At 29.9% G+C, this 16,333-nt stretch overlaps 1 protein-coding gene across 1 annotated transcript; it reads right to left on the bottom strand.

Annotated features, from left to right (window-relative positions):
• Window positions 1-1,220: 1,220 nt before the first annotated feature.
• Window positions 1,221-3,354, bottom strand: LOC113558583 (peptidyl-prolyl cis-trans isomerase NIMA-interacting 4). The gene is made up of 4 exons (XM_026964078.1): window positions 3,230-3,354; window positions 2,968-3,143; window positions 2,579-2,698; window positions 1,221-1,531 (listed from the first exon to the last, which is right to left on the bottom strand). The coding sequence occupies exons 2-4, from the start codon at window positions 3,073-3,075 to the stop codon at window positions 1,373-1,375; spliced, it is 387 nt and encodes a 128-aa protein (XP_026819879.1). The 5' UTR covers window positions 3,076-3,143; window positions 3,230-3,354; the 3' UTR covers window positions 1,221-1,372.
• Window positions 3,355-16,333: the final 12,979 nt, after the last annotated feature.

The raw sequence follows: 16,333 nt of genomic DNA, 5'->3' as shown, positions 1-16,333 counted from the left end.
ATTTTAGCATTCAACCCTTAATGTTTATTTGAGTATTTTGGTTGTTAACCCAAATTATTTATTTATTACACAAATGTGTACCTAATAACACTTAAACTAAGACATAACTACATAAGTATCTGAAATGTGAAATATAATTTTTTTTTTTTTTTTTAATTAATTTGTAATTATGCATGCATTTAAAAATAGAAAATCAAGTTAAATTAGTAAAATAATTTTTATTTTAATCATAATTGTGTTCATTACATTAGATTAAGACAAATGGGTATGTTTCAATTGTTATTGAAAAGTGCGGTATACTATATTATATATTAAGACAAAATGTAATTATACCTTCTTTATACAAGACAAACACTGTAATATTGCTAATAAATTATACATTTATACTAATAAAATAATTTTTTTTTTAAATTTTTATTAGCATTGATTTGTCTCTTAACTTAATAATAAACTTCATACATTAATAACTGATTTCAATGTCTAAAATAAAGTAAAGTTCTAAAAATCAAGAAATTGAATAATTTTGTACACACATTTAATTCATATAAAATGTTTGTATAACCATAAAACAATTGTATAAAAAAAATATTTATATACACATGACCTTTGGAAAATTATGTTTAATCTACTCTCAAGGTCAACGATTCCTAATCTATGGTATACAAACACAATTGAGGTGGTATGTAACTGTGAAAAATTAATTTTTATTTACTTAATATATACTTAATTATTTTTTATTTATGTCATGTTGTCATACATTATAATACAATTTAAATATATTTATTAAAAAGAAAAAAAAATTTTAAATATTCATTAACAGTTCACTTTAAGTAGCTCGTTCTAATTCAACTTTAATAATTTTCGCTTTTATTGATCATAAAAATGTCAAGTGGTTCTCTATGATTAGAATGCTGGGAACCGCTTCTCAATGTAATTATAGTAAATGAGAAAAACTAATACTTATAATAAATTAATACAATAATATTTCAATAGGTACATAATAAGTGATGTGACTTAAAATTAAAACTATTTAATAATTTCAAAATCTGTATCATTAATATATTATTTTTGAATATTTATTTTCAATAGTATTGTATGCAATATATATATGGTCTATGAATTAACTTATTTTTAAATGATTTACCAACATTTATTGTACTTATTGTTTTGGGATTACTTGATAAAATACATTTTATATTAATAAAAAAAAATAAATCGTGTTGTAAATAAAAATTTGTTTATTGTACTTACACAGTGACACATATTGTACTTATTTTATATTTGTATATAAAAATACAAGACTTATACAATTTTTACAAGTGAACAGAAGTACTATTTTAATAGAAGATGATGTAACAAACAACAAAAATTATCATTTTTTCCCTTCAACCATAATAATATGGTAACCAAATTTGGTTTTGACAGGCGGATCGGTATAAACAGGGTTGCCAAGACTTGATGTAGGCAGAGCAAATGCAGCATCTTGAAATGGACCAACCATTGAGCCACGAATCATCCAGCCTAAATCACCCTATAATTAATTAATAATATAATTTATGTAATACATTTTATTATGTATATGAAAGATACCAACATATTAGTCATTATAGTAAATAAAATAGTTGAAAATCAATTGGGTACATTATATATTCTAGTGTTTAAATATTTGAATATCAGACAATATGATGAAGCTTAAACTCTTGACCATAAAAATATTGTTTATAAACAAGTAATTAAATTGTAAACATTATAACAATATTCAGTATGTTTAATATTGTAATAATAATTTAGACAAGGCAATACAAATTGCGGCTTATTGAGAAGGGAATGGAATATGAAGACCGATACAACAAGAAGAAACATTTGTTGATTATACTTCAAAGAAGATACATTAAAAATATTTTTTAGGTTCATTCAAATTTAAAATTTTTTTTTAAAAAAAAAATATATTAAATTATGGATTTTTTATTTGGTTAAAATAATTATACAAGAATAATATCCCAAGTAATTATTATTATGCAGGCAATACATATATATCAATAAATATTTTTTGTATAATAATTTATCAAATTATTATATAGTCGTAAGTTAGATTTTTAATAGTTTCTGAATAATTTAAAATTTAAACTATTAGGAATTATAAGATTTTTAAAATTATACTAAGTATACTAAGTAGCTGAAATAATCTGACTAAAATTGTAAGTATTGGTAAATAAGTTAAGTAAAATTATATTTATCTATGCTATGGCATGTAATATGTTTATATATAATATGATGTATGTATAAATTAATTAGCTGCAACAAAATTATTAAATTAAATACTTAAAAATTTATGGAAATTCTATGATTATAATATTATTAATATTAGACGCTCTAGTCTAATCAAACAAGTCAAATTAAATATAATGTGGGCACATATAAAAATAATACTACTAATATTGTTTTTTTTGTAGGTGTATATAACATATTGATATTTTTTAAGAATTTTATGAATAAGGATATTGTATCATTGATTATAAATATTAGTATTTTTACTACAGTTAGATATAATCAAACTATCACTCGATTATTTACTTACACCTTGCCTAGCTTTATCTTCACTATACAGTGTAGCAATTTCATTAAATTTTGCACCCGCCTTAAGTTTTTCCATTGCTTCCAATACTTTTGACTGTTTTTCACACAAGATATGTCTCACCTGAAATAATAATTTATCACATTAAAAGATTAAGTTAAAAAAAAATAATAATAAACGATTATTGTGCTCTTTAGAAAGATGTAATTTCTTTTATTAAATTATTGTCTAAATTGTATAACATAAATAATTGGATACGCTATTACAAGTGATATTATAGTTATGATTGCTGTAGTCGAATATAAATCTAAATGAGAATAAATAATATGAGATATCAATGGATTGGAATACTTATAGTTAAGTTGTGTATAAATTTATTTTGTAAAACTTACTTTTACAGCTGATGAACCACCTCCTTTTTTATCCTTTCCTTTGCCCTCATCGTCTGCTTTGGAAGCACTCTTGGGACCTTTGGCGTTGGCGTTTTTCTTAGGTGGCATGACAATAATATTGTAAAAATCAGTCTTTAAAGTGTTAATTGATTAATATTAATTTTTAGTTGTTATACCTAAATGGGAACATACAATTTCAGTACTATGAAAATAATACAATTAAAACTTATCAAGCAAATAAGTGCTAAATCTAATTACTTACAATATATTTTAAAAATGAACACAGAATAATAATATCTGTATTCAAATGCTTTAGTGTAGTTTAGTTTTCAAAAAGAATTAATATGCGAAATTTTTAAAAAACGTTTTCATTTGCTTTACTTTTATCAATATCATCATTTATTTGCTATCCTTCAAATTGATAACGAATTTAACAGTGATAAGTATTTCAAATGTTAACTGTAAGATGCCGCTATACCATCATTTTTGACTGAAAATTAAATAAATTCATAATAATAATAATAATAATAATAATAATAATAATTGTTCATAATGATATGATCATTTTACGTTTTTAGTTTTAACTATTCAATAGCCAGTGGTAACTTTGATATTAATATTTTAATATGATGTATTTTTTCTGTTATTATAACAGTTTTGTTCCGCGAAAGAATTGACTATTGTCAAGAATTCGCATGTGTTAGGTACTTACCTATTATTCTTACCGTCAACACAATAATAATCATAATTAATATTCATAATATGATTCTGCATAATGTGGTTAACTGTATCACTCGTACCGCTACTACATTTATGTTGTACACATGATGAATATATATCCACCTTGATTATACATTTTATTGTAAGTATTATGTAAGAAAAACGATTACCAGTTTCGTCAAATGAATTATTTTATAATTAAAGATGTACAATTTTAATTTTAACGGATAATAAGAAATATTCCAATCTCTAATGTCGTTATATTGATCGCATAGCATTATTATTTATTATACATAAATATATTATATATAGGGGACGAATTATTATTACGCCCAATAGGCGTAAGAGACAATTAATTGCCCAGTTGTATATTTTTTTAAAGGCGCCAAATTATTTTGTCCTTAAGTATACACTTAATCGATAATTAAATCAATAGGTACATTTTTTCTTTAGCAGTTATCTTTAATGATAATAATAATAATAATAATTTGAGTTGGTAGGTAACAACAATGTGATTATGACATTTTGGCGTCTTATGCACGTATTAATAATGGAATAATAAGTTATTAAACTTTTAAAAACCAGTTTTGATAATGGTTAAATAAATAATATGTGTTTGAGTATTTTTAATTTTTATAGATAAATAATTAATTTTTTTTTTCTTTCTTTTGTAGTCATTTAGAACATAGGTAAGCACTATTACTAGTCACTAGAAGACTCACTAGGTAGGTAGTGTAATCTGGTAGATGGTATGTCATATACTCATATGCAGCATTGTCACTGACGATAAATCAAATTATTTGATTTATATACATGAAAATACGAAAAAAAATAACAACAGTTCTCTTAAATATGATTTTTCAATTTATTAATATTTCAACAATATATATATATACATATATTGTATGAATAATCATTAAAAATGTATCTTAAGAGATCAAACAATATTATGATCTTGCATAGTTAACATAAATAACTAAAGTCAAAAATATATCAAAGTACAAACAATTTCGATAAGGAAAAAAAGTTGTAAATGAATGATAAAAGTATAATTTAAACAATGAACAAGACGTTAAGAAAAACAGACAAACAAGTGATAAAAAAAGTATACCGTCAGGATAACACAAGAAGCTCGGTAGGGATTGAGAATGGGTGCAATATTTCAAAAGCGAATGTGTTATAGGCCACTGGTCACATCTGAAACGTTCTCGCGGTCTATCCCACGAGCAGACGGGTGTCGCGGGATCGTTGTGCTCGAGCACGCGATGCGACGACCACGAGACGGTAGACAAGACCCGTCAGCTTCAGCCACTAGTGAGCGACGATTGACGGCGAGCGGCTAGACAACTAAGTACCTACTTTATAGCATTATTACTCACATAAAAACAACAGCCACTTTAGAAAAAAAAAACACGACCGGTATGACTGATAGGCGTAATGTTCAGTAAAACCGTCGGATAGGTTGTTGGAGTGGAAGTGTCTAGACCTACAATATCTACAATTTATACACGCAGCAGCTTCATTTACATAAAACGAAACATTTACCGAAAATCCAATTTAAATATTTGTAGAAAAGTAACTTTCGTAAGAAATACGAACATAACTGCAGCGGTTAACATATACCCTTATAATGTATTCGGTGATTCATATTAAAATAGTCGTTAGACACACAGCCGGGAACACAATATTATAATAGAAGTATATCAGCTTGCACTAACGCGTGTATACAGAGTTACACAATCGTCAGTTTCGTCACGAATAGACGTAAAAGAAAATAATCCAAAGATCAAAATATTCTAATGGTTTTTGTGGTTTTAATCTTTCGTTGAAGATATTTCTGAACTAAACTTCATTTTTGTATGTACCTTCATATTATTATATTATTACAATATAATATTAGGGTTAGGCAAGGAACGCTACTTGATAGAAAATATCAAAAACACACGCTAATCTACAATTGCCGCATTTATTAATCAGTATATTATCTATAATAACGTATATTTCAATTATCTATTGAAATTTTTGATTAAAATACAAATATATACCCAAGACATACCCATTCGTAACTTGATTCATCATAAGCAAATGATTTGTTTTTTCTTTTACTATTTTAATCTTCAAATGTATAATAATAATAATACTGACATTGTGCAGGAATAAAGGAATGAGAGAGGTATCATGATGTATGTAAACTAATTTAAGATTTTAATTTAAAATTTTAAGTTATAATGACTACCTATTAAAAATTCGTGAATAATTATTAACAACGGGTAAATTATTATCCAATCGAATTGCTTATCACAGCGGAGTAACAGTTATTCTGCGGTTATACAGTGACACAATGTTGAAGTTACTGCCTATCATGAAAATACAGGTAAGAGTTTAGTCACCAACTCAATCCAACAACAAAAATTAAATTATATAATATTGAAATAATTCACATTCACTTAATTTATTAACAAATGTATATTTTTGCATGGATACCGTTGTTCTATTATCATAAATAATATTTAAAAATATAACTTAACTTAAAAATATAAATTGGGTAATTACTATTGTTATATAAATTATTATTGATTATCAATACTTATAAACATTTTTTTTTACATAATTTGAATTTATATTTATATATATATATATATAAGGTGTGACAAGAATAGTTAACAAACTTCCATTACAAATGTTACTTTATTTGTTGAATAGTATGTATATGCAATTTCGAATAAGTAGTTGGCTAATTTGTTATAACTTTAGCATTGTTCTAAGTATTTAAAGTTTTGATGAGTAGAGTACTAGTAGATCAGACTTGTACGCTACTCCTGTACCATGTCACTAATAACAATTTTAAAAGTTTATGTTAAATAACTATCTGCTTCTTTGAAATTTTACTTTTATTTACCAATGAAATTCTCAGAAAAATATACTACTTCAAACTGAAATTAAAAACGTTTGTTGCCATTAAAGAAAGTAAAAACTATACCTCTATAAGTTATATTGTTAAAAATAATAAAAATATTTTTTTTTCAATCGTGAAGTTTTGTTATAAATTCAAATTATGAAAATCAATATTTTTAAAAACGTATTATACAGTATTACACTAGCTGTATATTTGACATAGTGTCTTAATAAGACGTACGTCTAATCATTATATAATTTTAAGCCTACGAGTACATCCACATATTGTATAATATTATTATAAATAACATTTAGTTGTTATGAATGACATGACAAAATCATTTACACCTGTACAATAAATTACCAAAATGGTTAAATTATATTTTTTTTATAAAATTGTGTTTGTCCATATTATTTAAAATTTATAACTATTTCAACTATATAAAATATATTATTATTATAAATTTCTACAATGAAAATAAAATTATAATATAGTATTTTGTCTAGAATAATGTGAAATATGTTACAACGGATAAATAAATAGCTATTTAAATGAAAAGAAAATAATGATAAAACATATATATTGTCGTAATAGTATATTATATGGTTATAATTATTAATATATACGTATATAAATATATCATTAATTTGTACACGAATCGAAAATAAAAGTGAATATTACACGGTACGTCGGTACAAGGACATCGGTTATAGTTTAATGATATAGGTACACTGCTGATCTATCTATTTACGGTATATATATAAATATGACCATAACGCGTTGTGATGTCAAATGTGAAAATGTATATCGGTGAAATTATTTTTAATTCGGTTTAATCTGTGTCTGATATTTGTTGGCGTTTCCAATACGGAACATAGTAGGATATCCGGAGTAGAAAATGCAATTAAATATTAGCCAAGGGTTATGGTTTGTACCTATATACCTAAATATTATAATTAGAGTTGCGTCGACGAGTGATATAGCCAATCGAGTTCGAAAAAAAAACAATCGACACATTTGTTATAATATTACAGCTGATGTATTACGGTTCCACGACCCTCTAAAAAATATCCCACGAGATTAATAACTTAAAATATTAACCTTTATTATAAAAGTTGCGATTAGGAGTAATAATCGAACTTTATCTAAATTGAATGTGTTTTATTCGGTATTTTGATAATGGTGTAGTACTGTAGTGTATTATTTTAAATCATAATTCATTAATATCTACAACGCGTGTCGTGAGCAAACAGTTTTAGTTCGTGGGATATTCTGTCATGGAATATTGTTGCGGAGATATTTTGTTTTTGGGATATTTTGACGTGTCACCATGACGTATTACCTATCAATCGATTGCGGTATTCGTTCGGGAATTGATAGGACATCAGTAAAAATTATATATTATATTAAATAATGATAATTTAAATATACGTTATTCAAACCGTGTACTTAGAATATAACGTATCTTTAATGATTAGTAAATATGTAATTTTAATTGTGTAATTGTGTTATTTCGGGACATCGCAGAAAACTACAACAATAATGAATGATGTGCATCTTTTGTATCAAAAAGATTATTTTCACGTTCTTATAATATTCCACTAGTTCTAAATCTTCCGGTATTTCTACTTACTATGAACGTGCGATTGATTTTACCTAAGCAAATATCAATAATTCTAAGCAGTTAAAAAGTATAATAAATGAGTTTTTTTGAATGCATGCCCAAAAAAAGTTAAAGTTATGCACATAAATGCATGATAAATACATTTGTGGGTACCTATATGGTATACAATTTGGAATTTTTTTTGAGGGCATCCAATACGGATGCTACCATTTTTTTTATCCCGTGGTTGGGGTAAAATGGCACATGCTTTCATGTATCTAAACACTATTCAAATAACTTGAAAATTGGTTATGATTTTATTTATTATTTGTAAATAAAATAACCGTATACAAAACAAATAAAATTAAAAAAATGTACTAGTGTTGACGTGTAGAATCAAATCAATATTTTTGTCGTAACTGAAGTCGTTCAAAGCGCTTGAAGAAAAAATTACATGATACAGGTATAATTATTGTAAAAGCTTATTTAAATTTATCTTTTTGCTTTGCATTGTAAAAAGATAATACTTATATAGCTTAGTTTATTTTGAAAATGTTGTAATATTTAAAAAATACATAATATATAATTAGAAACTATGTATTATAGCTGAATTACTTATTAGAGTTTCTAGTACCTACTGAATTAATTGAATATATCTAGCTATTCAAACACTGGGATAAAATATTAAACATATCTTTAAGTATTTATACAAGAATTTTCATTTATACTAATACGGGTGTTATGTAACTTAAGTGCCTAGTTGATATTTTCTATGCCATATAGAAAAACAATTAATGAAATTTGAATAATACCTATTCATTTTTATAAATATAGTATTAACAAGGTTCGTGCGTTTAATATTCGTAATTCCCGCGACATGTTTGGACTTATCCGGCGATACTATTTCAGTCTTGTGTTAATCTAGATTTGAAGAGAATAGACCCTATCAGGATTATTGAAAGTCCGTATTAAACAAAATTAGCTTTAAAACGTTTGTAAAACAAGTCTTGATTAATGAATATAAGTTCCTTCTTCACCGGCCGCTACCGTTCGACATGTTCTCTATGACAATGTTATGTTTATATTATCAAAGTATCGGGAACTCGACTTAGGTGTGTAATACACTACTCTAGAGATCAGGGTTGCCTGATTTAAGTAAAGTACATTATAGGCGCAACTAGATCTCTAAAACGTGGGGTGCTACAACACTTTTAAGAACCTATATCTAGTTGCTTATTTTTCTCAGTCTTACCGGTGTATTCTTACAAGTAGTGTTCTTCTCGATGGTTCTGACTATACTACTTGTTGAACCCATTTTGCTGCCTCTTCTTTTAAATATATCTTGAAATAAGCTTTGAACATTTTTTAACGATTTTACAAGTCGTTAAATTTTAATAATTGATTTATATACTCTTAAATAAAAAATAAAACAGTAATTCGTTGTGTAAATACGATTTTCAATTTATTCATATTTTAATAACAAAAAAGCTTGCATAAAAAGGCTAACAACATTATACATTTTGATTTTAAAAAAGTGTAAACAAATGAAAAACAAATTCATTTCAGAAAAAAACTTGCCATAAGAGCAGTCAAAAATGTAATACATTTTGACAAGAAAAAAATTGCCATATGGGCTAACAATGAAAAGTTGAAAAGTTGAAAAGTTGAAAAGTTAAATGAATGAGAAAAAAATATCCGGGAAAAAATCGCCATATGGGCAAACAATGTATATGAATGAAAAATGAATTAAATTTTGAACAAGAAACAACGATAAGGTGATAATAAAGAAACAACAATAACATGAAAATAAAGATGAAAACAAATAAAAAACGTCGACAGGACGACACGAAATCAGGTAAAGGGGGGGGGGGGGATACGAGATGGCGATTCGGTGCAAAAAAGCAATGTATTATAGGCCACTGGTCGCCTCCGCAACGTTTTCCGGCCGGCCCACGAAACAGACGACTGTCGCGAGATCGTTTCGCTCGGCCGCACGATACGACGACCACTGGACGGCAAGGCGAGGCCCGACAGGTTCGGCCGCGGGAGCGATGGTTGACGGCGAGCGGCTAGTGCGCGATGTCGTGCGCGCGTCAGACGGCGGTGCAGACGGCGACTCCTGGACGAGCGACGGAGACACAAACGGCACGGGGCGAGCGAAGAAGATTCGAGCCTGCGGAATCGGCGGCCACCGGATGGGCGCGACCCGGCCGGCTTCGGTTCGCCTCGCGACGAAAAAGAGAGTGATGCTCTCCCTCTCGCCACTGGCGTGTCCCGTTGTCGGCCGCGTCTGTCCACCGCGGTAGCAGCCGCGGAGTCGCGCGCCACCGGATCCTGTGAAACGCACAGTCTCCACGGGTCCGGCGCCGCTGACGTCCGTGTTCCTAGCCCAATACAATCGTCACTCACCTGGTGCCGAAAAGTCTCCGCCGCCTCCGTCGTGACGAGTCGTCGCCTGCAGCGCCGCCGTCTGACAAGGCGTACCGCCGGGGCTGGATCGTTGCCCACGCCGGTACCGCTAGCCGTTCGCCGTCGTCAACGTCCACCATCGTTCCGCACGCGAACCGAAAGCTGCCGGGCGCCCGCCAAACCGCCGTAGTGATCGACCGCGTCGACGACCGAACTCGCGAAGCCCGCGACGTCCGCCCGTCCGTGAGTGGCCGGAAAACGTGCTCGGGCGACATACCGCCGCGCACCGTCCGTGCTCTTTCTCGTATCCCCCCCCCCCATTTACCTGATTTCGAAACCGTCGACCTGCCGACGTCTTCGGTGGCCGGGGGGGAGGTGGTGCTTGCGGACGCCGTATCAACGCACGCAGCAGCACAGACGGGAAGCGGCGCGTTTGACCCGCCGCCACGCAGATGCGAAATAACGCCTTCTGTGAGGCAACGGATCAACGCTGACGCTTTCGTCTGTAGCTGCCGCGAGCGGATCTGGCAAACCTGCCAAGTCACTCACCTCCTTGCCCAATTCCCGTAACACCACCGGGCAGTCCACAGCACCGCTCTCAATGACGTCTGGTGGCAGTTGAACGTCTTCGACCAAGTCTGCGGTATCCAAATCCGGTGTATAGATATTTTCTTCGACCAAGTCCGCGGTATCCAAATCCGGTGTATAGATATTTTCTTCGCCCATTCCAATGTGTAAAATTTCGACGACAAAGTTCTCTGACAAATAGATGTTGGTGTCAGCTCCTTCACAGTCGTTTTCCATTCTTTGAACGATCATTTTTTGAACGTCATTCAAAGCCCGTAAAACGTGAATCGAAATGTCGTTATCGTCGATTATGTCAAACCTGTTGTTCATCAATTCGAGTTTGATAAAACAAACTGATGTAGACAGTGCCATTGTGAGACGAGTATAATATTAATAATGATACGTGAGACTGTGTGAAAAAATGAGATACGATGTTTAGCGCGTATGACTGATAAAAAGCAAGTGAGCTCGAAACATATTTCGTTCGTTATCGGCGCCGGATTTTCGATCATTTCCCAGACGACGGGTGTTGCGATGTTTTTATTACTAGCCAGCGAGTATCTAATCGGCCAGTATAGATATAATATTTGAAAACGACTATTTTCATTTGTAATATACTTTTAGGTGCGGTAATCTTTAATTATAATAATATTTCATTTCTCTCCATTGAACTATACATGGGTACATTTAAATAACACTATTTCTACTTAAATTAACTTAACGAACTTTAACTTAACCAGTTTTGTAAAGTCAGTGAGTTTAATATATATTACGCGTTCGTACGTCGGAAAATTTCCAAGGACTATACATATAATTATAAATATAAAATATATAATTTTACCATCCGTGGAGATATTTCCGATCGATTGATTGGCAACGTAAATATAACATGACAACGCGAATGTTTTGATGCCTTTTTTGTTTGTTTATTTAGCAAAGTATTTTAATTTCGATAAATTACCGACGATTTTTAATTTTTTAACCAAATATGTGTATTATGATGTAGATGATTTTTTGATTATTCTTTTACTTTATCTTTTCATTTAAAATAACTCATATATTACATTATAATACAACCGTCGACAAGTATAATATAATAATTTGCGCGTTTACGAAGATCTATTAATTCACCGTATTATAATATTATTCTTAACTCAACCGATCACATATCGTTTCATGTTGGGACACCAAACTGTTTACACTACTAATGTCTTGTATTATTGTGTCCGTTCGTAAAGTTTACGAGTGTCTACGACGTGCAAAATTTTGCCTGCTTCTCTGTACCACGATATTCAATCGATGCGCCTTGACTTGAAGCTACATTAACATCACTATAGATAGGAGTCACCAATTAATATATATGAAGGGCCACATTAGGACTTTGAAAATTTTTCGTGGGCCTTCGAAATTCTAAATAGATATTCACATTATTTAAAAACCAATAATATAATGCCGTTATATTAAATTTATCATTATGATTTACGATTGCAGGTTTCATTCGGCTGTTTAAGTAAAACACAGAGTTATACAGATCTAGTCCGACACGCGTAACGGATATCATTTCATGTGAAGGTCTGAATTTTTTGTCTACAGTGATTAGATCGGGTGTCACGATAATTCAAAATGTGCTAATAATACGTATTTAAAACGTTTACGCGTGTTCACCCAAAGTCTTATTATTATGATAATTATGAAAATCTGTAAAAATGGTTTTGTGGACGATTGTGTAATAGCTACAGTGCAAGCAAATTCCGCTTAGACCGAACCAACGGTGACGACTAAACATCAACTAAAATGATATTATATTTCAGAATTCACGCATATTATATGAGCCCCCCAATATTTAAAGGAAAGCATTAAATCTTATTTACCTATACAAATATATGTCGAAAAAATGCCGTTTCACTATTTATGTGAGTACTAATTTTTATTGGTTTTAGTCATTGTTTCCGTAAACTATATATATATTTGTTTGTGTTAAAACTTTTTTCTCAGAATATATATTAAATTTTGTTTTGAAATAATAATAATACATTTGGTCTTTATTAATCTATTTATCCATACACAATCTCTCAGATAAAACATTTAAATATTCATATTACAACGAATAACGAAATTTTTATTTTTTTTATTAACAACACAGGAAACGATTAATTTTATATTCAATTTTGTAGATTTATGCGTTATAGAAATTCACTAACAGAGTCAAGTCGATATCTTACAAATTAATCATAAAGAACGTTGAAGACGTTCGGCGGAATCCGGTCAAAGATTCGGTTCAGTTGATCGTACCGGCCGATAACTCGGCCCTTTAATATTATCCGATTATTTGACGGGTTTTCGACGAACAGTTTCCGTGAGCGATGTGCATAGTACATGAATCATTCCCGAAAACTTCGAGGAGTCTTTCACAGTCATCTTTGCGCTGAATAGAATCTGTAAAACGACCATGCAGAATCCCCAAACAATACGGTAATTTGTTCACGAACATAAAGTCGCCCGGCCGAATTCCTGCCAAACCTTTCTGACGGGGAACTATAATACAGTATAACCGGTACCGCAGGAATACTTCAATTTGGTGCACTTTTAACTGGCTGTTAACGCGATTATGGTATAAGCACGACGACGACTTCGATGCAGAACAATTCTAAACACTTGGTGAACGGTTCGTGAGCAGCAATATAAAGTGACAGAATAAACTTGTGCAGACCCGACTAACTGTGTGTAAAATTTAAAATTAATTATAAAATTACGATTTTTAACATATCTAGTTTTATTATTTAATAAATTGTAGCAATGTCATATTTAACGTTTGCAGTGGCTATTCACTTTATACCCATGTATAATGTGAACGAGATTGTTGGATTTCTATGTTTCTAATAAGTAAAATATATTATGGGAGTATAAAATTAGCTGAAATATTAATCCCGTTTTATTTATCGAAACCATAAGATGAATTGTATTTCTTCACGTGTTTGTTAAAGTTGTAAAAATTCATACGGTATACTCATAGTGGTTTACGAATTATTCGTAAAAATAAAATATCTTTTACAAAAATATCGTTTTATCAACAAAAAATTAATATAGAAAAGATATGAATATTTATTAATAGATTTATCATTATTTCGGTTAACATGACAACTAGTTTACCGTGGTCCGCGAGGATGGCTAGAAAGTCTGAAAGAAGGTACAACTTGGAAAAATTGTAAGAATTTAATATGAAACATCAGGAATGGCGTCATGAAATTGAAAACCTTGTAATGAGGCGTGAGATAATACCTATATAATATCCAAATTTATTCTATTATAATAATTGTGCAATGTTATATACAAAGCAGTTTAGAACTTATCACTTTAATTTATTCGTTAATTATTTAAAATTAATAAGTTAATACGAACATTTCAAAGTCATAAGAGTTTCATTTCAAAACTCAATGATGTGTGAATGAGCTATTATATAGTAAATTAATTATATTATATTAATCAATTCAGATTAATGATTGATTACATATAGATCAATCTCTGCTTAAAGTGATAACATAATATTTTAAAAATAATACAATTATCCAATAATTGTTTTAAGAATAATATAATTTAGTTTATTTGATAAAATACTTTGTGCACGTGTAATAGTGCATATTACACTTCTTGCATATTTTATAGAGATTAATCAATTGATAATTTTAGCATTATTTATATTACTACAAAATAAATTACTTTTTAATTCTTATTTTATTTAAATATTGCACATGCTTACATATACGAAACATATAATGAAATTATAAAATAATTTTATTTTTTTATTTTTATAGGTAATTATGTTTTCAAAATAATAGACTTGCATACATTAAGCTTATTTTCGTTTATTCAGCACTATATTTTTGAATTCAACATTACTTGTTTATTATATCATAGTTAAATTGTTGAATTTTTAACAATCTTTTAAATTATATCTAATAAAATTTATTTTTAAGAACCTTTTGTAAAAAAAATTAACGTCAGGTTCTATAACTGAATAGGATCGCTCCCCGTGTACATATTATAATATCATTGTTATATATTCATTCGTCTTGTGTATGTAACTGATTTGTTTATTATGCCTTAAAGTATAAATTTTAAATATTTTTTTAAGAATAATAATACTAATAAAAAAATTCTACCTTTTGGTAGGTATGTAAATACAAATAAATGTTAAGAATAATTGCATTTAAAAAAAATGCTTTAATAGGTACCGGTATTATACATAAAAATTGTGTACTTATTTAGTGGTGTTTACTAAATTTGCAACATTTTTTTGGTAAAGTTTTTATTTTATTTTTGTGTTCAAACTTTTTGAAGTTAAACTTCTTTACGCAGGGTAGTGAGGAAAAAAAAAGCGAACGGGCGACCGTATGAACGGGCGACCGTACGAACGCAAACACGGACATGTCGTTGTGCGCAGCCACGGATTGTCGTAGCTGTATTTTGTAAACATGGGCTGCGTCATTAAGCGACAGTATTTTTGGTTGGGTTATTAAACAAAAAATACTCAACAAAATATTAATGAGATAAATATTTCGATAAAAACGGAATGATCGTCCGAGATGATTTCATACGGTCGTCGGGGCGGCGGTGCGAAGCGTATCAGTACGTCATATACATAATATCACATAATAATAATAATATTATGTATTATAAATTATAATGTTGGACGGTGATAGCTGATGCGGTTTCGACGACGACGACGACGATGATAATTATAATATCATACACGCGCAGTTGCGACTTTTGATTTGCGGGTGGGTTGAAGTGGCGGTGGCGGCGGCGGCCCGCGTATATATAATATAACATAATATATATATATATATGTATTATATATTATATATTATATATATATAATATTGCATTGCTGAATGCTTGTTATCAAATAAAAATATTATAATAATGGTTGCAATCTACATCTCCCAAAATCAGAAAATGACTGATATCATCAAATTTATTCATAAAGCATTTTTAGTGTATAGCCATGAAGGTGCAGCTCTTAATGGTGGTGACGAAGATACATGTGCAATGGTCATGGGTGGGGATTTCAATGTTAATTTTGCATCTTCTGATTCAGCACCTCTCGTAACTTTATTGCGAGACAAATTCAGTTTGCAATTGAATAATGATCCAACAATATCGACTACTAA

Source organism: Rhopalosiphum maidis, chromosome 1 (genome assembly GCF_003676215.2).
Source record: "Rhopalosiphum maidis isolate BTI-1 chromosome 1, ASM367621v3, whole genome shotgun sequence".
Lineage (NCBI taxonomy): Eukaryota > Metazoa > Arthropoda > Insecta > Hemiptera > Aphididae > Rhopalosiphum > Rhopalosiphum maidis.
This window is presented reverse-complemented; position numbering and strand designations above follow the sequence as displayed.

Bases quoted from the DNA above. Each gene is read 5' to 3' on its own strand.
- LOC113558583 (XM_026964078.1), bottom strand. From the start codon at position 3,075: ATGCCACCTAAGAAAAACGCCAACGCCAAAGGTCCCAAGAGTGCTTCC. The intron at 2,699-2,967 runs GTAAGTTTTACA...TTATTATTTCAG, and splicing joins GTGGTTCATCAGCTGTAAAA to GTGAGACATATCTTGTGTGA. The intron at 1,532-2,578 runs GTAAGTAAATAA...AATTAATTATAG, and splicing joins AAGATAAAGCTAGGCAAGGT to GGTGATTTAGGCTGGATGAT.